The 25145-nt window shown below is 41.4% G+C and overlaps 1 protein-coding gene across 1 annotated transcript in view; it reads left to right on the forward strand.

Annotated features, from left to right (window-relative positions):
- Positions 1-25145, forward strand: part of CLVS1 (clavesin 1) — a 150105-nt gene that overhangs the window by 100238 nt on the left and 24722 nt on the right. The window contains exons 3-4 of the mRNA XM_069600093.1: positions 17562-17672; positions 21570-21805. Of these exons, the coding sequence (XP_069456194.1) occupies positions 17562-17672; positions 21570-21805 (347 nt within the window). The remainder of the gene's footprint in view (positions 1-17561; positions 17673-21569; positions 21806-25145) is intronic.

The raw sequence follows: 25145 nt of genomic DNA on the forward strand, positions 1-25145 counted from the left end.
CAGACAGCTGAGCTTAAAAAAGAAGTGTATGAGCTAGTTTTTCAAATAAAAGAAAAGAAAATTCCCCCAGATCAATGATTTACCCTCCACATTCAAGGTTTGTTTTTTGTTTGTTTACTGAGCAAAGTGGCCATCATATACAGGCAGTAAAAAGCAGTCCTCTCTGAGTGTGTGAAATGAGACTTAGGCTTTGTTCAGGTCCCACCTGACTCATTCAGGCCACAATGATCTACTTGTTATCTCCATGGGTTCTGACATCATTGGTGCCCTGCTCTCAAGATGACACCAAATCAGGGCTTAACATGGTCCCATTTAAAGAAAAGATTCTGCTCTCTCCTAACCTCAGACAAACATAGGTGCACTTGGTTTTACTAAGAGAATGAAAGTTTAGATTTTACCTGCTGTTCCTGGTAAGGCAGCTTTCCTGAGCATGGGTTCTGCTCGCACAAGGAGCACATGGGTTGGGGCTTTGAGCATTCTGGGGCTCCCCAGTCTGAAGGGTGTCAGAGTCCTTCATTTCCAGTCACATGCAAGAGAGAAAAAGAACATGGAAGAGTCACATATAATTTGAGTCTGAAAGTGGTGAATCTTACTTCTACCTACAGTCTAGTCTCCAGAACTTAGTCATATGCTTCATCTTGTAACAGGTAGGGCTGGGAAATGTAGTTTAGCCAAGCTCCCAGATGGAGGAGATCAGGGTACTGATGAGCTCCACCAATTCCATCACAAGGAGGAAGGAGCATACCACAAACAAATGTTGTGGCTTTGTCCTAATAGAATCCTCCCTGCTGTTTATTTCTGAGATGAGTTGTTGGTAGTTTTTGATATGGAAAAGTGCTGTGTACTTAGTGCTTAGAAAATCAAGTGTGTTCAAACACAAGAAAATTTCCAGCTGACTCCTACAGAATGAGACTGTGTTAAAATTATAACTGTGCTAGTACAATGCTCCCTAATAAGGCAGGACCAGTCCAGTTTAGCTTTAAAACTTTCAGAGTGCTCATTAGAAATGCTTGTTCATTTTGTTCTAATGACAACTGTAACTCTTTACATGACAGTGCTTTCAGACCATGAGAACTGTCCTCTTGCAAAGATCATGTGAAGTGCTCACAGCTAAGGCAAGATTAAGGAATTTTAACTAGGATTTGAAGTTTATACTTTGAAGTGTTTGTTTTATTTCAATTAGTGAGCTTATGCAGCTTTAAGACCCCTATGAAGATTACCACCAGTCCAAATTTTGCTGACACATAGTTTATGTTAAAATACAGTGGGAGATACAAGCTTCAAGTATAGGAATTGACAGTTCTGGATTCATATTCATTCAGTCTCTCACTCGATGTGTCAACTTGGGCAAGTTTTTAACTACTCTAAGACTATGCTTCCTCATCTGTAAAACTGGGATAATATAGATACATATATTAATACTATATTTACATAAGATTGTAAAGAGTATGATATGAGATAACATGTATAAAATTTCCCGGCAGATACTAAGTGCTCAATTTTTAGCTATTACATTACCTTTGTTGATTTTAATGTTTTCCCTTAAATTAGAATTTATCTATTAAGACTTTAATATCTTGTTACACTTATTACAAGCTTGGTTACAGACCAAATTTATTTGTGTGGTTAAAAGTTGAAAATTTGCCAAAAGATTTGCTTTGAATGACCTCTGTGTTCCTTCCGCCATGCTGCTTTCTTTAAGAGACTTCATAGTTTTGTGAGTCTCAGGACTGAAGGGTGAATAACACCATACCTTCTGGCGTTGATTTCTTGGACAAATCAGTTATTCAAACAATCTAGATTTCTTCATAAACTGGCTTTAAAATAATGAGTCAGTATCATCTATTTACCACATAAAGGCCCCGAGGGAAACGTGAAGATGAAGTATTGGGTACTTATCACAATGTATTTGCTGTTTAATAGTCAAATATAAGCCCTTTTAAAGGTCGCTGTGGTTAGAGGAGCAGTAGTGATTTTTATGGCGAATTAAGTTTCCTTTGGTTGAGCTGTCTTCATTCTTTCTGGAGCTGTTTCTCTACTCTTCTCCAGTAGCATACTGGGCACCTACCGACCTGGGGAGTTCATCTTTCAGTATCATATCTTTTTCCCTTTTCCTACTGTCCATGGGATGCTCAAGGCAAGAATACTGAAGTGATTTGCCATTCCCTTCTCCAGGGGACCATGCTTTGTCAGAACTCTCCACCACGACCTCTCTGTCTTGGCTGGCCCTACAAGACATGGCTCAGTTTCATTGAGTTAGTCAAGGCTGTGATTCATGTGATCAGTTTGGTTAGTTTACTGTGATTGCAGTTTTCATTCTGTCTGCCCTCTGAGGGATAAGGATAAGAGGCTTATGGAAGCTTCCTGATGGGAGGGACTGGCTGTGGGTGAATCTGGATCTTGTTCTGATTGGTGGGACCATACTCAGTAAATCTTTAATCCAATTGTCTGTTTGATGGGCAGGACCTGAGGCCAAACTACCTGGGGTAATGGCACCTCCTTCAAAAGGGCTTATGCCAGCACTGTTGTATTCAGTGCCCATGACCCTGCATCAGGCCACTGTCAACCCACACCTCCACTGGAGACTCCTGGACACTCACAGGCAAGTCTGGGTCTGTCTCTTGTGGGGTTACTTCTTTCTCCTGGGTCCTGGTGCACAGAAGGTTTTGTTTGTGCCCTGCAAGAGACTGTTTCCCCAGTCCTGTGGAAGCTCTGCAAGCAAATCCCACTGGCCTCCAAGGTTAAATTCCCTGGGGATTTTCAGTCCCTTTGCTGGATCCCCAGGTTGGAAAATCTGTTGTGGGTCCTAGAACTTTCGTAACAGTGCGAGAAATTCTTTAGTATAATTGTTCTCCAGTTTGTGGGTTGTCTGCTCAGCAGCTCAGTGGTGGGGCTGATGGCAACCTCCTCCAAGAGGACTTACACCACATGCCAGGCCCCCCAGGTCTGCTGCAGCCAGAGCGCCTGTCCCTGCGGCAGGCCACTGCTGACCCTTGCTGCCGCAAGAGACACTCACACACTCTAAGACAGGTCTGGCTCAGTCACTGGTGTGCACAAGGTTGTGTTTGAGCCCTCCGAGCGTCTTTCATACTTTTCATGCGGTTCTCAAGACAAGAATACTGAAGTGGTTTGCCATTCCCTTCTCCAGTGGACCACATTTTGTCAGAACTCTCTGCCATGACCTGTCTGTCTTGGGTGGCCCTACACGGCATGGCTCATAGTTTCATTGAGTTAGACAAGGCTGTGGTCCATGTGATCAGTCTGATTAGTTTTCTGGGATTGTGGTTTTCATTCTGTCGGCCCTCTGATGGAAAAGGATGAGAGGCTTATGGAAGCTTCCTGATGGGAGAAATGACACCATCCTTATAGCAGAAAGGGGAGAAATACTAAACAACCTCTTGATGAAAGTGAAAGAGGAGAGTGAAAAAGGTTGGCTTAAAACTCATTATTCAAAAAACAAGAATATGGGATCTGGTCCCATCACTTCATGGCAAATAGATGAGGAAACAATGGAGTCAGTGACAGACTTGATTCTTTGGGGCTCCAAAATCACTGCAGATGGTAACTGCAGCCATGAAATTAAAAGATGCTTGCTGCTTGGAACAAAAGCTATGACCAGCCTAAACAGCATATTAAAGAGCAGAGACTTGATTTTACCGACAAAGGTCCGTCTAGTCAAAGCTACAGTTTTTCCAGTAGTCATGTATGAATGTGAGAGTTGGACTATAAAGAAAGCTGAAAGCTGAAGAATTGATGCTTTTGAACTGTGGTGTGGGAGAAGACTCTTGAGAGTCCCTTGGCCTGCAAGAAGATCCAATGAGTCAATCCTAAAGGAAATCAGTCCTGAATATTTATTGAAAACACTGATGCTGATGCTGAAGTTCCAGTACTTTGGCCACCTGATGTGATGAACTGACTGATTGGAAAAGACCCTGATGCTGGGAAAGACTGAAGGCAGGAGGAGAAGGAGACGACAGAGGATGAGATGGCTGGATGGCATCACCGACTCAATGGACATGAGTTTCAGTAAGCTCTGGGAGTTGGTGATGGCCAGGCAAGCCTGGCATGCTGCAATCCACAGGGTCCCAAAGAGCTGGACACGACTGAGTGACTGAACTGACTAACTAACTTGGTTGAGCTCAGCTCTGCTGATGCAGACTGGCCAGGCTGGATGGGTATGCTGTCTGCCCCTTCTCTCCTCCCAGCGGTCACCCCCTTGAGGACAGTCACCTCCTTGGACACCTTGCCTGGCCAGCAATGAGACTGCCAGAACCCCGGAAGAATGCAGTCCTCCTATTTGGAGCTCTATTAAGTACAAAGTAAAAAAAAAAACCATACAGTTGATTTTCTAAAAACTTGTCTACCACGTGTGAGGTAGAAATTAGGGTAAACTTTTGGCAGATGTTCTACTTTTAATGACACAAATATCTTTGATCTGTAACTACACTTGTAATAAGTAAGTGCACTAAGATATTAAAGTCAATAGATATATTGTAATTTAAGAGAAAACATTAACATCAATAAAGGTACTTTAATAGCTAAAAATTGAGCACTTAGTATCCACCAGGAAATTTTAATATATCTTATCTCATATCATACTCGCTATTTTTTAATTTATTTTTTAATTGGAAGAAGATTGCTTTACAATGTTATGTTGGTTTCTGCCATACAAGAACATGAGTCAGCCACAATGACATATGTATATCCCCTCCCTCTTGAACGCTCTTTAAATTTTAGTCACATTTTCTGTTGTCTTGGCAAAAATTTGATAGGCACATACCACGAGATAAATAATTTTTAATCTAATTCCCTTTCTTCCTTTCTCCCTCCTTTCGTTCCTTTAAATTATTATTATTTTTTAAATTCTTGAAATAGAGATTATCTATTCAAGCTCATTCTTAGGAAACAGTGGGGCTAGGAAAAACGTAGGGATTTCTGGTGGCAAATAAACCCTTGAAGACTCTCAAACACAGTCACATACATTTATTAATCACCAAATCTTTGGTTAGCTCTTTATAGAAAGCTTTCTTAGTTGGCTTCTGCAGGATTTTCAGCCTTCCCTGATCTCCGCCTGGCTTTCTATGCTGTCTATTAGCTCTGTTCCAGGAAACTATGATAGGGCTTCCCAGGTGGCATTAGGGCAAAGAATCAACCTGCCAAAGCAGCAGACTCACGTTCGATCCCTGGGTTAGGAAGATCCCCTGAGGCAGGAAACGGCAACCCACTCCAGTATTCTTGCCTGGCCAATCCCATGGACAGAGGAGCCTGGTGGGCTACAGTCCATAAGGTCACAGAGAGTTGGACACAACTGAGTGATTGAGCACACAGACACAGGAAACTACCATAAACCACAGAAGCTAACCTCTGAGTTCTGCGTCTTTCCCTCACACGAAGTGTCTCTATTTCCCTGTCTCTCCCAGAGGACAATAGATGAGTTAGAGACAGGAGTAGGTCTATATTCCTGTACCCTTGCATTTCACTCATAAGAGGAGCTCAGTGTCTGCCGGTGAACTGTTGAGCAGGATCGAATTGAAAAGAACAGCAAGGAACAAGGCATCGGTTGTAGCCAGGGAAGTTTCTGAGCTTGATCTGCTGATCTGGGCTGGTGTGACAGAGGCCAATTTTACCTTTTCTGTTTAGAATAATTGCCACAAGATTATAATGGTTCTAGGATCTGCAGAGAAAGAATCTCAACCTCTGGCATGTTCTGCTCTGAGCCTGCATAAAGAGCCCAAGCCCTTCCTACCCCCAAAAGAACACTGAGTTGGTACAGCTTCTCAGAAATCAATGACACCTTCCAGGAACAATTTTGGTTTCTGTTGTTTAGTTGCTAAGTCATGTCCGACTCTTTTGCAACCCCCATGGACTGTCCATGGAATTTTCCAGGCAAGAATACTGGAGTGCGTTGCAATTTCCGTCTCCAGAAACATATATTCAAAGAAAATTCATAGTTCATAGTCAGTGGGAGCTATTGCTCAGCGGCTTCCTCAATAAGCACGGTCTGTTCTCTCTCCTACTTGCAACTGATGTATGTAAAGCATTTGGTGTGTAGCTGCTATGGCATGAGTTCTCCATTTCCTTGCAAATAGGTGGATATGTGACTTTCACACTAATGAGTACCACGTGGTATAATAGAAAACCATCACCATGAAATATAGCATTTTTAGAAGGCTCTCTTGCATCAGTGAAGCCGATTTATGTTGCTCAAAATGTTTTTATCTGTCTGCTTTGATGTGGGAAATGGGCATCATTAGTAGGACATGCACGCACTGAAGAGATAAATCCTAACTCCATGCTCGTTTCTTCGTGGTGCTTGCAGACCCACATACATGCAGCTTTATGAATGAAAGGAGATGCTCAGAGCTACCAAAGAGGAAGAGGCAGACACTCTAAAAGACAGCTCACATGCTCATCATCTCTCTTTTCTTCTTTGCCTTTGGGTTTCAGAGGAATTTTAATAGATGTTGGGAGGGTATTTGTGAATTTGAGTGGTCCTATTCCAATTTCCACATAAGAGCAGTAGAAGGAGGAGGATGGGAGAAAGGGCAGACAGAGTGAGCAGAGCTCCCCAAGCCTCTCAGGGCACCATGATGTTGAGGTCAGGCATGTCTTAAACCCTGTTGGAAGTATGTTAGCCTGCAGGCATTTCAAATTTTAGCCAGTCACAGGAGCAAGTACTTCATCACCCAGCAGGAAACTCAGCCAACTACCACCTGTAACATCTGTATCTGAATGTCAAAAAAATAGAGAGGAAACAGTTTGCCTCTACAATGTTGCTCCTCAATCCTGATCAAACACGAGAAAAGGCATCTGAATGATGCTTGAAGAGTGCCAGTGTGAAAATAAAGTGTCCATTTAAACATGAAGGGTATTTCTAATGGATTGCAAGAATCACTTAATGCTGTCCAAGACTCCCAGAGAAAATTAAGAAGAGCTTCTTAGAATGTGCTTCTGTATAGTTGTTTTTCAGTTGCTCAGTTGTGTTGGATTCTTTGCAACCCCATCAACTGCAGCATGCCAGGCTCCTCTGTCCTTCACTTTCTTCTGGAATTTGCTCACTTGTGTCCCTTGACTCAGTGATGCTATCTAACCATCTCATCCTCCTTCTCCTTTTGCCTTCACTCTTTCCCAGCATCAGGGTCTTTTCGAATGAGTCTATTCTTCTCATCAGAGACCACAGTATTGGAGCTTCAGCTTCAGCATCAGTCCTTCCAATGAATAGTCAAGGTTGAGATTTCCTTTAGGATTGACTGGTCTGATCGCTTTACAATTCAAGGGACTCTCAAGAGTCTTCTCCAACACCACAATTCAAAAGCGTCAGTTCTTCAGCACTCCTCCTTCTTTATGGTCCAACTCTTGCATTTTTTGTTTAACATTTCACATAAGGCAGAAAAGATCAGCCTTAGCAATGTTTCTACTATGCTTAAGAAAATGGCAACTACTATTTGGGAGAGTTTGAAATATTCACAGTAATCACATTGACAATTTTTGTTTTGAAGTAATTGTAGACCTACATGCAATTCTAAGAGATAAAACAGAGACATCCCATATAACCTTCATTTAGTTTTCCCCACTGGCAACATCTTGCAGAACTACAGAGCTATAGAGCAACCAGTATATTGACAAGGACACAGTCCAGTGATAGAACATTTTCATCACCACAAGGATCTCTTTTGTTACCCTTTAATCCATCAAACAGGGCATTATCAGTTATTGTCTCCCTGGGAATTCCTTCCAGGGAGTTGACCTTGATCCTTTAGTTAGCCTCAGTCCTGAGTTCACTGGTTGTTCCCCTGGCCCACATTCTGGATCAGGAAGATCCCCTGGAGGAGGGCACGGCAACCCACTCCAGTAATCTTGCTTGGAGAATTCCATGGAGAGAGGAGCCTGGCAGGCTACAGTCAATGGTATCACAAAGAGTCAGACATGACTCAGTGACTAACACTTACCTACCTTATCTTCCTTTGGCCCACATACCTGGCACTTCATTGAAAAAGTCATGCCTTGCCCATGTTGCTGTGACTCTGATTTACCCTCTTATTTTCCACAATAAAAACAAACACATCTCTAATACTTAATCCACTGTTACATTTACAAACAATAGAATGTACAGTAGAAGCTCCTCTGTCTCCTCTTTCCTAGTTGAATTTATCCCACTCAACTAACTTTCCCAAATTCTTAAAAACCTTTTTTTCCTACATGTTCAAACCAATTTCTTATTACCCCATCACTTTCTTGGTCACTGGCTCTTGCTTCCTTCAAGTCAGTGTTACTCTACTTTCTACTCTCCCTGGTGTCAGATACTTATTTTAATAACACTCAAAGGTGATGCTATTTATCTGATAAAGGGAAATAAGGCAGATGGATGAGAATAGCCTTCTCTGAATTTTCTAAAAGCAAAGAGGGAATCCTGACCTCAGATTTTCATTCATTGAATCAGTGTTCCATTTAAGAGGAATTTCGAGGTAGCACTCTTTGAATGTGGAGTTAGAATGCCTTGGGGACTGGTTTGAAAGATATGCTTGCTACTTTGTCCAGTGTGAACATGTATTTGTGTGACTTGAGGGCTAGAGAAAGGATTGATTATAGTGATGTTAGCACTCCAAGCTACCTCTTGTGTCACTACAATTCTGAAGAGAAATGTTAGAGAGGTATGACTGTAAATATTAAAAAAGGACACCAAGGAACACAAACCTGACCTCAGCAACTTAGGGTGTAACTAGAGCTTAGGCGGAGAAAGCGGGAAAAGGAGTCAAAATCCTAGAAAGCCGTGACAATGACGATTTCTGCCAAGTGCTTTAAGGAATATAATCCAGTTTGTCCTGTAGGCATACAATCACATGTATGTGTCAAATTGAAGAGGTGCAAGGTCTAAACTGATTTTGAGTGAAAAATTAAAGACACTAAAGAAAGGCAATTTTCTGTTTTCCCCTAACGCTTACTTACCTTATCTTCCTTTGTAAACTCTAATTTTTATTATTTGATACTGATTATCTGATATTATTTCACAAGCATCAAGTAGGCCATCAATTAAGTCCAATGTAAAAAAATATTATCCCATTTAGAAAGAAAGAAGGGGACTTCCCTGGTGGTCCAGGGGCTAAGACTCCACACTCCCAATTCAGGGGGCCCGAGTTTGATCCCTGGTCAGGGAACTTGATGTCACTTGTCGCAACTAAAGATTCTGCATGCAGATGAAGATTGAAGATCCCACATGCTGCCGCTGAGACCTGGTGCGGCCAAATAAGTAATAAATAAATAAATAACGAAGGAACTGAGGGGAAGGGAAGGAGAGCTTGGGTAATCATTAGTGCTGTTCATCAATGCTTGTGGTCTTTACCAGCCAGAGGTAGAATTCTACTTCTTCATTCCCTAGGACGCAGGTACGGTTTGGGCCTGTGACAGCTGAAGCATGTCACTTCTGGCCACCAGCCTTAAGAGCAAAGTTGTGATCGCCATGTGGTTTCCCACAGTGTGATGAGCAGAGCGACTGCAATCAGGAAGGCTGCATCCTGGGCTGAGAAAATCAAGCCAGCTCCTGCCCACCCAGCAAGGACATTTCCTGTGAGGGAGAAATACATCTTTATGGTTTTCAGTGATAAAGAGCAGGGGATGTGTGTTACTAAAACATAACATAGGCTGTCCTGAATGTTAGAAAACAGTAACAGTATGACTTTCACAGTGGGGTGGTAGGTGTTTCTTCTTTTTGTAGGTGTTTCTTTCTTTTTGTATCTTCTAATTTTTCCAATGCTTTTTTTTTAAATTTTATTTTTACTTTATTTTATTTTACTTTACAATACTGTGTTGGTTTTGCCATACATTGACATGGATCTGCCACGGGTGTATACGAGCTCCCAATTCTGAATCCCCCTCCCACCTCCCACCCCATATCATCTCTCCGGATCATTCCAGTGCACCAGCCCCAAGCATCCTGTATCCTGTATCAGACATACACTGGTGCTTCGTTTCTACATGATAGTATACATGTTTCGATGCCATTCTCCCAAATCATCCCACCCTCTCCCTCTCCCTCAGAGTCCAAAAATCCATTCTATACATCTGTGTCTCTTTTGCTGTCTCGCATACAGGGTCATCATTACCATCTTTCTAAATTCCATATATATGTGTCAGTATACTGTATTGGTGTTTTTCTTTCTGGCTTACTTCACTCTGTATAATTGGCTCCAGTTTCTTCCATCTCATTAGAACTGATTCAAATGTATTCTTTTTAATGGCTGAGTAATACTCCATTGTGTATATGTACCACAGCTTTCTTATCCATTCAGCTGCTGAGGGACATCTAGGTTGTTTCCATGTCCTGGCTATTATAAACAGTGCTGCAATGAACATTGGGGTACATGTGTCTCTTTCAATTCTGGTTTCCTCGGTGTGTATGCCCAGCAGTGGGATTGCTGGGTCATAAGGCAGTTCTATTTGCAATTTTTTAAGGAATCTCCACACTGTTCTCCATAGTGGCTGTACTAGTTTGCATTCCCACCAACAGTGTAAGAGGGTTCCCTTTTCTCCACATCCTCTCCAGCATTTATTGCTTGTAGACTTTTGGATCGCAGCCATTCTGACTGGTGTGAAATGGTACCTCATTGTGGTCTTGATTTGCATTTCTCTGATAATGAGTGATGTTGAGCACCTTTTCATGTGTTTGTTAGCCATCCGTATGTCTTCTTTGGAGAAATGTCTATTTAGTTCTTTGACCCATTTTTTGATTGGGTCGCTTAATTTTCTGGAGATGAGCTGCACAATTTGCTTGTATATTTTTGAGATTAGTTGTTTGTCAGTTGCTTCATTTGCTATTGTTTTCTCCCATTCAGAAGGCTGTCTTTTAACCTTACTTATAGTTTCCTTTGTTGTGCAGAAGCTTTTAATTTTAATTGGGTCCCATTTGTTTATTTTTGCTTTTATTTCCAGTATTCAGGGAGGTGGATCATAGAGGATCCTGCTGTGATTTATGTTGGAGAGTGTTTTGGCTATGTTCTCCTCTAGGAGTTTTATAGTTTCTGGTCTTATGTTTAGATCTTTAATCCATTTTGAGTTTATTTTTGTGTATGGTGTTAGAAAGTGATCTAGTTTCATTCTTTTACAAGTGGTTGACCAGTTTTCCCAGCACCACTTGTTAAAGAGATTGTCTTTACTCCATTGTATATTCTTGCCTCCTTTGTTGAAGATAAGGTGTCCATAGGTGTGTGGATTTATCTCTGGGCTTTCTATTTTGTTCCATTGATCTATATGCCTGTCTTTGTGCCAGTACCATACTGTCTTGATGACTGTGGCTTTGTAGTAGAGCCTGAAGTCAGGCAAGTTGATTCCTCCAGTTCCATTCTTCTTTCTCAAGATTGCTTTGGCTATTTGAGGTTTTTTGTATTTCCATACAAATCTTGAAATTATTTGTTCTAGTTCTGTGAAAAATACCGCTGGTAGCTTAATAGGGATTGCATTGAATCTGTAGATTGCCTTGGGTAGTATACTCATTTTCACTATATTGATTCTTCCAATCCATGAACATGGTATATTTCTCCATCTATTAGTGTCCTCTTTGATTTCTTTCATCAGTGTTTTATAGTTTTCGATATATAGGTCTTTAGTTTCTTTAGGTAGCTATATTCCTAAGTATTTTATTCTTTTTGTTGCAATGGTGAACGGAATTGTTTCCTTAATTTCTTTTTCTACTTTCTCATTATTCGTGTATAGGAATGCAAGGGATTTCTGTGGGTTGATTTTATATCCTGCAACTTTACTATATTCATTGATTAGCTCTAGTAATTTTCTGGTGGAGTCTTTAGGATTTTCTATGTAGAGGATCATGTCATCTGCAAACAGTGAGAGTTTTACGTCTTCTTTTCCAAATTGGATTCCTTTCATTTCTTTTTCTGCTCTGATTGCTGTGGCCAAAACTTCCAGAACTATGTTGAATAGCAGTGGTGAAAGTGGGCACCCTTGTCTTGTTCCTGACTTTAGGGGAAATGCTTTCAATTTTTCACCATTGAGGATAATGTTTGCTCTGGGTCTATCATATATAGCTTTTATTATGTTGAGGTATGTTCCTTCCATTCCTGCTTTCTGGAGAGTTTTTATCATAAATGGATGTTGAATTTTGTCAAAGGCCTTCTCTGCATCTATTGAGATAATCATATGGCTTTTATTTTTCAATTTGTTAATGTGGTGAATTACATTGATTGATTTGTGGATGTTGAAGAATCCTTGCATCCCTGGGATAAAGCCCACTTGGTCATAGTATATGATCTTTTTAATGTGTTGTTGGATTCTGATTGCTAGAATCTTGTTGAGGATTTTTGCATCTATGTTCATCAGTGATATTGGCTTGTAGTTTTCTTTTTTTTGGCATCTTTGTCAGGTTTTGGTATTAGGGTGATGGTGGCCTCATAGAATGAGTTTGGAAGTTTACCTTCCTCTGCAATTTTCTGGAAGAGTTTCAGTAAGATAGGTGTTAGCTCTTCTTGAAATTTTTGGTAGAATTTAGCTGTGAAGCCGTCTGGACCTGGGCTTTTGTTTGCTGGAAGATTTCTGATTACAGTTTCAATTTCCGTGCTTGTGATGGGTCTGTTAAGACTTTCTATTTCTTCCTGGTTCAGTTTTGGAAAGTTGTACTTTTCTAAGAATTTGTCCATTTCTTCCATGTTGTCCATTTTATTGGCATATAATTGCTGATAGTAGTCTCTTATGATTCTTCGTATTTCTGTGTTGTCTGTTGTGATCTCTCCATTTTCATTTCTAATTTTATTTATTTGATTTTTCTCTCTTTGTTTCTTGATGAGTCTGGCTAATGGTTTGTCAATTTTATTTATCCTTTCAAAGAGCCAGCTTTTGGCTTTGTTGATTTTTGCTATGGTCTCTTTTGTTTCTTTTGCATTTATTTCTGCCCTAATTTTTAAGACTTCTTTCCTTCTACTAACTCTGGGGTTCTCCATTTCTTCCTTTTCTAGTTGCTTTAGGTGTAGAGTTAGGTTATTTATTTGACTTGTTTTCTTTTTTCTTGAGGTATGCCTGTATTGCTATGAACTTTCCTCTTAGCACTGCTTTTATAGTGTCCCACAGGTTTTGGGTTGTTGTGTTTTCATTTTCATTCATTTCTATGCATATTTTGATTTCTTTTTTGATTTCTTCTGTGATTTGTTGGTTATTCAGAAGCATGTTGTTCAGCCTCCATATGTTGGAATTTTTAATATCCAATGCTTTTAAAATCTATTTTGTACTTTTCTAGAATGGGTAAATTTTTTGTAATAAGGAAATAAATTAATTTAAAATAAACCGAGGGAAAGATGTTTTATGATTTGAATATATTTATAATGTGAAATATTTTATGTTTACTGATAAATGCATGAAATGCACAAAAACGACTCCCATTTTCTTTTGTTTTTGCTGTGCCAGTTGGGTTATCCTAACACTTAGGCATAGATTTAGAAGTGTTTGAGACCAGAAATTTCATGGTGTTATAAGATACCTAAAAGGCGTAACCAGAGATAGAGGAAATCATGCTATGTGGATGACGACAAGCATACCTGCAAAACAAATTTTAAAATTCACAAATCATGAGTTCCCTAATAGCAAGGGACCAAAACTGCTCCTTTTTCCCCAAGAATCTAATGGTTGATGCCATTTTCTTGAACCTGGAGTATGTTTTTGGAGCATAGGGTTTAGTTGCCAAGAACTCAAAAAACAAAATGTTATACTGTCATAGCATCAAAGTTTACTGTCTTGAGACAAGTCTGCTCCAGTCCCTAAGAAATGCACCTCTGTGAGGGTGGTGGATCCCTTGGGATCCTGGGAGACATTTGTGGGACAGACTATTTCTCCTTTATCTGTGGTTTGCTGATGAGATTAGGCAAAGTGAGTAACAATGATGGGCATTGTATAAAAGATGGTTGTGTTTGTTAATTTTTTCCCCCTCACCTTTCCCTGTGCATAATACACACACACACACACACACACACACACACACACACACACACACACACACACTCACCCCATTACGAATAACGCAGTCAGGTTCATTCAAGGATACTAGGAACATTTACACATTGACCTTATTACACAAATGGGCTTTCCAGGCGGTGCTAGTGGTAAAGAACCCACTCCAGGTAAAGAACTCCTGCCAGTGTAGGAGACACAAGAGACATAGCTTTGATCCCTGAGTCGGGAAGATCCCCTGGATGAGGAAATGGCAACCCACTCCAGTATTCTTGCCTGGACAATCCCACGAACAGAGGAGTCTGGTGGGTGACAGTCCATGGGGTTGCAAAGAGTTGGACACGACTGAGTGACTGAGCACACTTATTGTACAGAGGGGCCTTCATTTGAATTTTATAGAAGGGACCTGAAGAAAAGCAAGCCTGTGTGAAAGCCTCAAAATCAAGGCATAGGATTTTACATGCATTACTGTACATATTTCTTTGCCAACCTGAATGAGAAGCCAACCTCAATAAAATCCTACACATTGAAGATTGTAGACTCAAAACCAGGATGAATCCACAGACAACTGGCAAGTCTCAGCTGTTTTTTCTTTCAGTCTCTTCTGAAGACAGTGTTGCTATCTTTGAGAACTGAGTTTCCATAGACTAAAATTAAGACTCTCTAGATTTTTTTTAAAGGTTAATATTTTCTTTGAGATTTTACCTAGTGACTCTGCAGTATTATTTACAGGGTTTGCTTCCATTTTACCAAACTAGAAATTTAATAAATAGACTCTCAAGAGAAATAAAAACCTTCTTACTGGCCGTTTTCTTACCAAAAGAGTGTGTGTAGTTTGGCTGCTCACTGCTCAAAAGCCAATAAACAGGCCAGGTTGGTAGAAAGGAAAGTTTGCTTTATTTCAGATGCTGACAAATGGAGGGGAGGGTGACAGACATTTGTCCAAAGGCCTACTTCTCCTACCCCGACCAGTGGCAGCCAGTGGGGCAAGAGCTTTTATGGACAGAAGGAGGGGGGCTACATGCAGAAATAGCAATCAGCTCTGACAGTTGTCTTCAAATTGGTTATGGGTGGTCTGACCAGCATCATCTTGGTTGTTTTAGGTAGAGTTAATCTTCGGTTCCAGGGCCCATTTGTTCCATTTCTTTGTGGCCAGTTCTAGGAATGGTGGCAGCTCCTGTCCTGGGTACAGTCTGCTCATCATGTAGTTACCTTCTCCACCTGATGTTGGAGTATCTACAAGACAGCTCACAGGACATGGCTCAGAATATTATCTACAGCCCTGGAGAAAGAGCTAAAGATCCTTGACTATGTTTAATGACCATATTATTATTATTTAGTGTCCTTGACCTATTTTCCTTTGTTTCCGCATTTCTCACTTCTTTGATTAAATGTATTTTTTGACTGAAGTTTTTCACAAACAAAAGGCAGGCAGAGGACATGGTGGGTGGGGGCAAGGACCATAGGATTCTGCTTCCTTTCACAACTGGAAAAGATTCTAAAACCCTGGTTTACAGATAAATCCTTTACTTTCATTCTTCTTCTACAGCCCCAGAACCCACGTGTAGCATGTAAGACAATGAATTACAGTTATTTTTAGTTCTGAATTAACAAGCTCAAGAGGCTCCAAAAGACTGAGGTTATTACTTAGCACTCATTGCAAAGAAAAAACTTCTGGGAAAGGTCTTTCTTTTTAAGAAATCAGTGAATTTTTAGATCCCAAGCTGCACCTAAAAGAGAAAAGAAAATCTTATTAAGAACTTCTACCTTTCTGAATTTGCACTTGAAATAGTGTGAAATCTTGACAAATGTACAAATGGGTATAAATAGTCTTCCCACCCTTACTTGGTGGTTTCATTATTTCAAAAGATAGAATAAACGAAACAAAAAATACACAAAGACCCGCAAAACGAAGACCTTTTATTGAAACTGTCTAGTTTAAGCTTCAAAATACTACTTTGTACTCTGTAAAATGTCTGAATGTGTGCTAAGTCACTTCAGTCGTGTCCAACTCTGGAGGCTTATATGCGAGCTAAGTTGCTCCAGTCATGTCTAAATCTTTTCGACCCAATGGACTGCAGCCCACCAGGCTCCTCTGTCCATGGGATTCTACAGGCAAGAATACTGGAGTGGGTTGCCGTGCCCTCCTCCAGGGGATCTTCCTGACCCAGGGATCAAACCCATGTCTCTTGTGTCTCCTGCACTGGCAGGTGGGTCTTTTACTACTTGTGCCACCTGGGAAGCCCGTAAAATGTCTAGAGATAGAGGCAAAATTATTGTTTGTCTAGATAGAGGCAAAATTATTGTTAAGTTTTTTTAAAGGTCAACCTTTAAGCACAGTTCCATGTACTTACATTGGAAACTAGGTCTCAGTGTAGAAATTGCCCAGGGAGCCTATAGACTCAAAGGCTTCTGAAAAAAGTTAATAGCTCTCTTTCCTTGTTACTAAAAAAGATCCACACAGGGCATTTCATACACTGCAAAGAGCAGCCAGTGGCCTGAACTGTTAGCTCAGATAGGAGACTTCTGCTTTCACTCCATCTTGCTAACGTTCTACAAAGATGTTTGTTGCCGTAAAATTGATAGCCATAATGCTTGGCAATTCAAATCACGTTAGATGTTCCTTCTTTTTTAATTCCATTAACCACAATGAATGCAGTCTTCGGAAGCCCTGCCTCAGGAGCACAGAACCTGGTGCTGTGGGACCAGCTCAGGGTTCATGACCAAGGTCCTTTGTTCTGTGGGTCTAATTAGCACCCAGAGCAGCTTCTTGGTTTCTAAGATTATGCCCTGAGCTGGATTCTAAAATTAGAAACATTTTTAAAAGTATTTATATTTCCTATATTTAAAAAACTAAATTTTATTTTATAAAAAGCAAATATTTATTATATACTTATATAGTACATTATACTAATAATATACACCCTTCACGTGTTCATCTGCAGGAAAAGAGGACCTCAGTTAGGGGAGTCTGCTAGCCCATCAGTGAGCATGTGTCTGTCCCTGGAACCTACTGGGGGAGGGTGGGTCCCGGGATGAAATAAGGAGCTAGTTCTGAAATTGGTGAAAAAGAAGCCACAAATGTTGGACGTTGTCAGACTTTGAAGGACTTCAGGGAGCCCCAACTCTGAACAGCCTTTGAAATCCTTTTCCACCAGCTTCCTACACAGCCTCCATCACCCAGAAGGTTTAGTTATGGTCATGATACCTCATCGGGGAGGGCTGGGGCAGCAAAGCAGAGAATGAGGGTAAACAGAGCCTTCTTGTAGGGCTCGTGAGAACTGAAGCCTGGGTTTTCTGATGCCATGGAGAACCCCAGCCCCTTCACCATCCAGGCTGCAAGTGTCCCAGTGCAGTGTCGGGGGTCACATGATTGTGAATCAGAAATGACAGGCCTGATGCATGATATCTTAGTTGTGGAGTTGCAGGGGAACAGAGACATGATGGGAACAGAGGGAACCTCAACAAACGGGAGGTAGGTGTGTTTCCTCTCTCTTCCACCATTCTCTGATGTTTCAATTCCTGAGAAGCAGGAGGCCCTCAAGGAGGCGGTCCGGCTGTGTCCATCTAACCTGTGATGTGTGCTGATCACTGTGTGTTTCTCTCTTTCCACCCAGGACAGCTTTCCTGCCCGCTTTGGAGGAGTCCATTTTGTCAACCAGCCCTGGTACATTCATGCCCTATACACGCTCATCAAGCCATTCCTTAAAGACAAGACCAGGAAACGGGTAATGAAAACAAAACCCAACAAGGGGAGGTTCAGAGGGACAACTGCAGAGCCCCTCCACTCAGTCTCCCTCTGTCTTTATTTTTCACTGTGGGTTTTTTTTTTTTTTTTTTTTTTTTTTTGCTTTTCTGCAGTCCCTGAGCTTTTGAGCCTCAGCTGGAGTTTTGCAAATGGCCTGGATTTAATCAATAATTTAGTGGCACTGGGTTAGTTTAGCGTCCCGGTGACAAACCAAAGGAAGCATTGAAGGCATGCAAATGCCAGATGCCCCTTTTACAGTAAATGCTTGTGGGAGATGCCAGGTCAAACAGCTTCCTGTTCACCGAATATTTTAAGAACTTACATTTTGTTCTGTGAATGTGTTATCTCTATGAAGAATGTTGATGGTTTGCCTTTTTCCCCGTGACTCTTGGGTCATAGCTGCCAGCTCCATCACCCTTGAGGCCGGGAATGCATTCTTCTTTAGAAATAATAATGCTCACAGGAAAAAGGCTTTTAAAATCTTGATTGCATCAGCTGATGTCATTTGGGAAGCCAGCATCCTCCAGCAGATTTCCCCTGTGCCCCTCCCCACCCCACCCCCACCCCCCGCATTCTGATTAGCTGAGAAACCAAGCATTCTTTAACCTCTCTCTGAATCTCTGTTTCCTCATTTATAAAATGGAAAAACTAACACCCACATTAGAGTGGTTGGGGTAATTTTATGAGACACACAGCATAAAGTCATTCTTGTAGGAGAGACTCTGGAACACTCATTTCTCTTTCCTATTTAGCTCTCTTCCCTTCTAAGCTTTCTGATTTCAGCTATCACCTAGCTCAGGGACACCACCTCTTAAGGGAACAAGAGTCAGTCTTACAGTACCTTATACAGGCCGCTGGGCTTCCCAGGTGGCGCTAGTGATAAAGAATCTGTCTGCCAATGCAGGTGACATGAGAGACATGGGTTCAATCCCTGGGTTGGGATGATCCCCTGGGAGAGGGCATGGCAACTCACTCCAGTATTCTTGAGTGGAGAATCCTGTGGACAAAGGAACCTGGCAGGCTACAGTCCAAAGGGTCGCAAAGATTCAAACACGACTAAAGCAACTTAGCTCACATATAAGCCTCTATGTCCCAGGGACTCCATGCTGGGAAAGAGCTCAGAGTACTCAGAGGGGAATGATAACGAGGGGGATCCCTGCCACATATACACACTCTGCAGGGTTCCCAACTCCTAAAGCTCAGCTGTTTCCAGATCATTAGGAAACATTGCCATTGGGTATGGGATGCAAGGTAATTCTCCTGTCTGCAAATGAATATGGAACCTGGGACTAGAATTGGCCAGCCTCAGGGGGCAGAGGCATTCTAGGACATTCTGAGATCTGTCTGGGGCTCACGATGGTGATAAGAGCCGAGAAGTGCCTTATACGGTTCCCAACATGGCGTCGTGCTTCCCACTGGCCTCATCTTCTACTCAGGAAGGAGCCACGGCATTTCCTCCCACAAGGCAACCAACATGTGTGCTCTGCCTCTGAAGGAAGGAGCTTCCTGGTTCTCTGGGTGCAGAACAGAATCTGACAAATGGGGATTCTGCTTCCTACCTGCCGAGTTCCTTCACTCCACAGGACCCCCAGAGAGAAGGCCAGTTTCAACAACGCGCCTTTTCCTATGAGAACTGGATGTTTTGGGTGGGTGCGTGGGTACCAGGATCAGTGTTTAGCTCCAGCTTTTCCACATTTCAAATACTATAATTCCTCTACTGAGACATCTGCAAAAACCAGAATATGTGAATGTCTTAAAAAAAAAATTCTTGTTAAAATTCAGTCATACCCAACCATCCAGTGTCAGAAAATGTGCATTGTTTCCTGAAGTGCTACAGTATTCTTGTGAAGAATTTTAGCACTTAGCTTCTTGTCTCCTTCCTCTTTAAATGATGTCGTTACATCACAAGTTAAAATTCAGTACAACAGGGCAAGGTAGGGAGTAAGGCTCTGCCTTCCAATGCAGGGGCCACAGGTTTGATCCCTGATCAGGGAACTAAGGTCTCATATGCTGCAGAGTGTAGCCTAAATTTTATTTTATAAAAAGGAAATATTTATTATATACTTATATAGTACATTATACTAATAATATACACCCTTCAGACATGTTGTGAGTTAGGTTCCAGACCACTGCAAAAAAGCAAGCATCATGAAAGAGCAAATCACATGTATTTTTTTTTTCTGTTTCCCAGGGTATAAAAAAGTTACATTTACACTATACTGTAGTCTATTAAGTGTGAAATAGCATTATGTCTAAAAAAAAGTTCATACTTTAATTAAAAATACAAACCAACAACAAAAAATTGTAATAGTTACATCAAAGATCACTGATCGCAGATCACCATAACTATTATAATAATAATGAATGAGTTTGAAATATTAAGAGAATTATCAAAATGTGACATAGAGACACGAGGTTTACTAACACTTTAGAAAAAGGGCACCAATAGACTTGCTTGATATAAGGTTGCCACAAACTTTTGGTTTATAAAAAGCATAATATCTGTTAAGCGCAGCAAAGCACAATAGACAAGAGATGCCTGTAGTAACAGTGTAATGTAATACTTAAACGATATATTATTATACTATATGTAAGTATTTTAAAAATCACATTTATTCATACATTTCTTCATGATTAAGTGTGCACATGTGTGTGTATAATTGGCCCTGTACTTGGGAACAATTAATGCGCATTGAGCCTGCAACATGAAGAAGTGTGGGAATCGATGTCATCATACAGATGCACTTTGAATAAACTTTCAGGAGTCAATTCCTAAATTACAAGCAATGGTAATTATCGACTTGTGGCTTATCCACTTTATGGATTTGTTTGAAAATATTATTTGGGGGTGTTTTCTTCCCTACGACTAATTACATCACCATCCATTATGTGCTTTGAAGATGCAAACTTGTTTGTGGAGGGTATTGGCAAATCCAGACAGAAACAGAAAATTGTTGCAAAAATATCTCACAATAAATTCCCAGGTCACAGTGTCCAATTCCATTGCTTAAGAAGTGACTGAGAGTTTTCCTTGTGCCCACACCACCCTGGGAGCTAGGAGAGTATTAAAAGGGGTAAAAAAAAAAAAAAAAAAAAAAAAAAAGGTCCCTTTCCTGAGCATCCTCTTCCTATGGGGGTTGTTTCATTGTTGAGTTGTTCAGTCATGTCCAGCTCTTTTTCCATCCCATAGACTGTAGCCCACCAGGCTCCTCTATCCAAGGGATCACCCCAGCAAGACTACTGGAGTGATCTTCTAGACCCAGGGATGGAATCTGTGTTTCTTGCACTGGCAAGCAGATTCTTCATGACTGAGCCACCAGAGACGCCCTCTCCTATGGGAGAGAAAGACATCAATGAACAAATCAGAAAAATTTAGAAGTCATCTCACAATGAACATTTAATTTGGGGAATATGAGTCAAGTGGCCAGGTGTCACTGGGTCAGATTGAGGAAGTCTTTGCCACTAGATGTAGGCCGGGGAGGGATGGGGAACATTGAGGAGGGTCTAGAGGAAGCTTAAGGAAAAGAACAGTGCAATGTGGTGTGCATGCATGATCAGGGGTTTGGAGGGTCTACATTCCTACTCTTTTCATCTGCAGGGATAATTAAGAGATGACTATACGTGTAAATTTGGACCATGGCCAAAAAATACCCAATTTATTCATGAACTTCATTTTTAAAGACTTAATTCAGCCCCCTTTCTGAGCAATAAATTAACATTTTATGAAGACTAAGCCACAGACACAAAATTGAATGCCTCTTTAAACTCCATGATCACCAACAACGCATCTACTTTGTCACTGCTAGACTGTGTATTAGGTTAAATGCTCGATCATATGTTTTGGATTTTTTTCCTTGCTTATTATTTTCCTTTCCAGATTTTCCTGCATGGAAACAACTTAAACAGCCTCCACCAGCTAATACATCCTGAATTTTTGCCATCTGAATTTGGAGGCACTCTTCCTCCTTATGACATGGGAACATGGGCCCGGACGTTGCTCGGTCCTGACTACAGCGATGAAAATGACTACACTCACACTTCCTATAATGCAATGCACGTGAAACACACATCCTCCAATCTGGAGAGAGAGTGCTCACCCAAGCCAATGAAGAGGTAAGGTCTGGGTTAGCAGAGCCTTCCAGTTAGAGCTCAAGAGGCATTTTTTTATATAGGGGCTATTTCAGGTAACCCTGGTAGCTCAGATGATAAAGAATCTGCCTGCAGTGCAGGAGACTCAGTTTCGATCCTTGGGTCAGGAAGAACCCCAGGAGAAGGGAATGTCAACCCACCCCAGTGTTTTGCCTGGAAAATCCTATGGTCAGAGGAGCCTGGCAGGCTACAGTCCATGTTGTCGCAAAGAGTCAGACGTGACTGAGCATGCATGCATTGTGAGTTAAGTAATTGAAGACCTTTATGGGCACAGAACTTGAATAAAATAAATTGCAATACATTCTCAGTTGATTTCACCAAAATTGAAAGTAAATGCGGCTTGGCTAGCTCAGAAATACTGTCATCCCCATTGTATGAAAGAAGCAGTAGAAGGCTTGGCCCTCGGTCATGTCGTGATTATGGTTTTGGTCTCAAGGGAGTCTGTTAATTCACACAGAATGAAATGTGGGACCTTTGAGACACATTGGAGGAAAAAGCAACCTGCTAGAAAATGTTGCTATCATCAGCGCATTTGGAACCATTTATTGAGCATTTACTTGGCCACAGGCACTGATCGGGAACTGGGAGTATGAAAATGAATAAAGACATAAAAGGAAAAAAAAAAAAAGAGAGAAGAGGGCCTTGGGAAAAATCTGCCAAGTAAGACTTCTAGCAACCTATTTCTACTGTGAGCAACAGCTGAGCTGAGCTCTGAAGGATGAGAATCAGCAGCCCAGGCTTACAGAGGGGGAAAGACAAGACAGACAGAGGTGTGGAGACTGTGGAGGGGTGGGATAGTCTGGTGTGGCAAATTGGTGTGAAAGGTTCAGGAGTGAGAGTGGGAATGAAGTTCTACAGATGGCTGGTTGCAGGTGGGGAAGTAAATTGTATGCTGTAGTCAATAGAAGACCATGAGTGAGGGCTTTTAAAATTGATATACGAATAATGTGCAAGTACTTTGTTATTATAATCAGTAAAGCCTTATTTTACCTTTTCAACCCCTAGTCCCCAATCTCAATCTCTATGCCTCCCCAAAGGAGGGGTTGGACTGGGGTGAGCCCTTCCATTCTCTTTTCCATACATTACACATAGCTATATACACCCAGAGAAAATATCTAATATTGTGTATTGTGTGGTCTAGTTCAATAGGGCTGCTGTGACAAAGTACCACAGTCTAAAATGGACTAGGTACCTTAAATCAGGGGTCCCTAACCCAGTACTGGTCCAATACTAGTTCATGGCCAAAATACTGGCCTGTGGCCTGTTGGGAACCGGGCCACATAGCAGGAAGTTAACACCAGGCAAGAGAATGAAATTTCATCTGTATTTACAGCTGATCCCTATTGCTCTCCCATCATCCCTGGATGGGACCATCTATCTGCAGGAAAACAAGCTCAGAGTTCCCTCTGGTTTTGTATTATGGTGAGTTATATAATTACTTCATCATATATACTATAAGGTAGCATGTTCAGTTGCTCTGTTGTGTCCATCTCTCTGCGGCCTCATCGACTGTAGTCCACCAGGCTCTTTTGTCCATGGGATTCTCCAGGCAAGAATACTGGGGTGGGTTGTCATTTCCTCTTCCAGGGGATCTTCCCAACCCAGGGATCGAATCTGCATTTCTTGAATCTCCTGCATTGGCAAGCAGATTCTTTATCACTAGTTACACCTGGGAAGACCCTATATATCACAATGTAATAATAGAAATAAGATGCAAAATAAATGTAACATGCCTGAATCATTCTGAAACCATCCCCTCCTGCCACCCTGGTCCATAGAAAAACTGTATTCCATGAAATCGGTCCCTGGTGCCAAAAAGGTTGGGGACCACTGTCTTAAACAATAGAACGTTATTCTCTCGCAGTATGGGGGCAACAAGTCCAAGATTAAGGTGTCTGCAGGTTGTTGCCTTCTGAGGCCTCTCTCCTTGGCTTGTAGATGCCCATCTTCTCTCTGTGTCTTCACTAGGTTTTCCCTTCATGCATCTTTATCCATATCCTAATTTCCTCTTCTTACAAGAACACTACTCATATTGGCTTAGGGCCCACCTTATTTGGTCAATATCTTAATAACCTCCTTAAAGATGCTATCTCCAAATACAGTCACAGTCTGAGATACTGGGGGTGAGAACGTCAACGTATGAATATGAAGGGGGACAGACATAGCTTATCTGTCTTCATGTAAGCTCCTTTGATGTCGGTAATGCTAGGTGTAGCTCATGTTTTCAGCACTGTGTCATGTTCCAGAAAGTGGATATATCACAATGCAGCCATTTCTCTTCTGATGGACTGTTAGATTTTTTCTGAGCTTTCTTCTCTGTTCTAAGCAGGGCTCAATTTACCATTTTGATGTGCCTCCTTCGTTCTCATGGGAATGTTCCTCTGGGTAGATGTGGAGTCTTGTAGCTGCTAGGTCAGAGGATTGTGCACCTTAAATTTCAATCACGCTGCCTAGAGACCCTCCAAAATGACCTCACTCCCATTTTGGGTGTGTGAGAATATCCCTCTCAGACCCATTAAAAGTGCTTGATATTAGCAGACTTCACTTTTTTTCTCCTGAGTTATAATTGACATAATGCTTCTGAAATGGCTCAGTAGGGAAAGAATCCGCCTGCAGTGCAGGAGAGGCAGGAGATGCGAGTTTGATCCCTTGTAAGAGGGCATGGCAACCCACTCCAGTATTCTTGCCTGGAGAATCCCAGGCAAGAGGAGCCTAGCAGGCTACAGACCATGGGGTCACAAAGAGTCGGACATGACTGAGCAACTGAGCACACACAAGGTGTACAATATAATGATGTGACTTACATACAGGATGAAATGATTATCCCATACATTTAGTGAACATCCCTCATTTCATATAAATATAAAATTAAATAAATAGAAAAAACTTTGGTTCTGTGTAATGAGAACTCTGAAGACATACTCTCTTAACAACTTCCACATATAACATGAGCAGTTTTAATTCTATCAATCATATTGTACATTATATTCCTAGAACTTAACTTATCTTTTTGAAAAAATATTTTATTTATTTCTTAAGCTGTGCCAGGTCTTAGCTGTGGCATGAGAACTCTTGGTTGTGGCCTGTGGGATCTAGTTCCCTGACTGGGGATGGAACTCAGGCCCCCTGCATCTGGAGCATGGAGTCTTACACCTAGAGCACCAGGGAAGTCCCCTTACTTATCTTATAACTGAGAGTTTGTACCTCTCGACCACCTTCATCCAATTTTCCCTCCTCCTACCCACTGCCTCTGGTGACCACAAATCTGATCTTTACCATGAGTTGTCTATTTTTGATGCAGTTT

The sequence above is a fragment of the Ovis canadensis genome, chromosome 9 (assembly GCF_042477335.2).
Source record: "Ovis canadensis isolate MfBH-ARS-UI-01 breed Bighorn chromosome 9, ARS-UI_OviCan_v2, whole genome shotgun sequence".
NCBI classification, from domain to species: domain Eukaryota; kingdom Metazoa; phylum Chordata; class Mammalia; order Artiodactyla; family Bovidae; genus Ovis; species Ovis canadensis.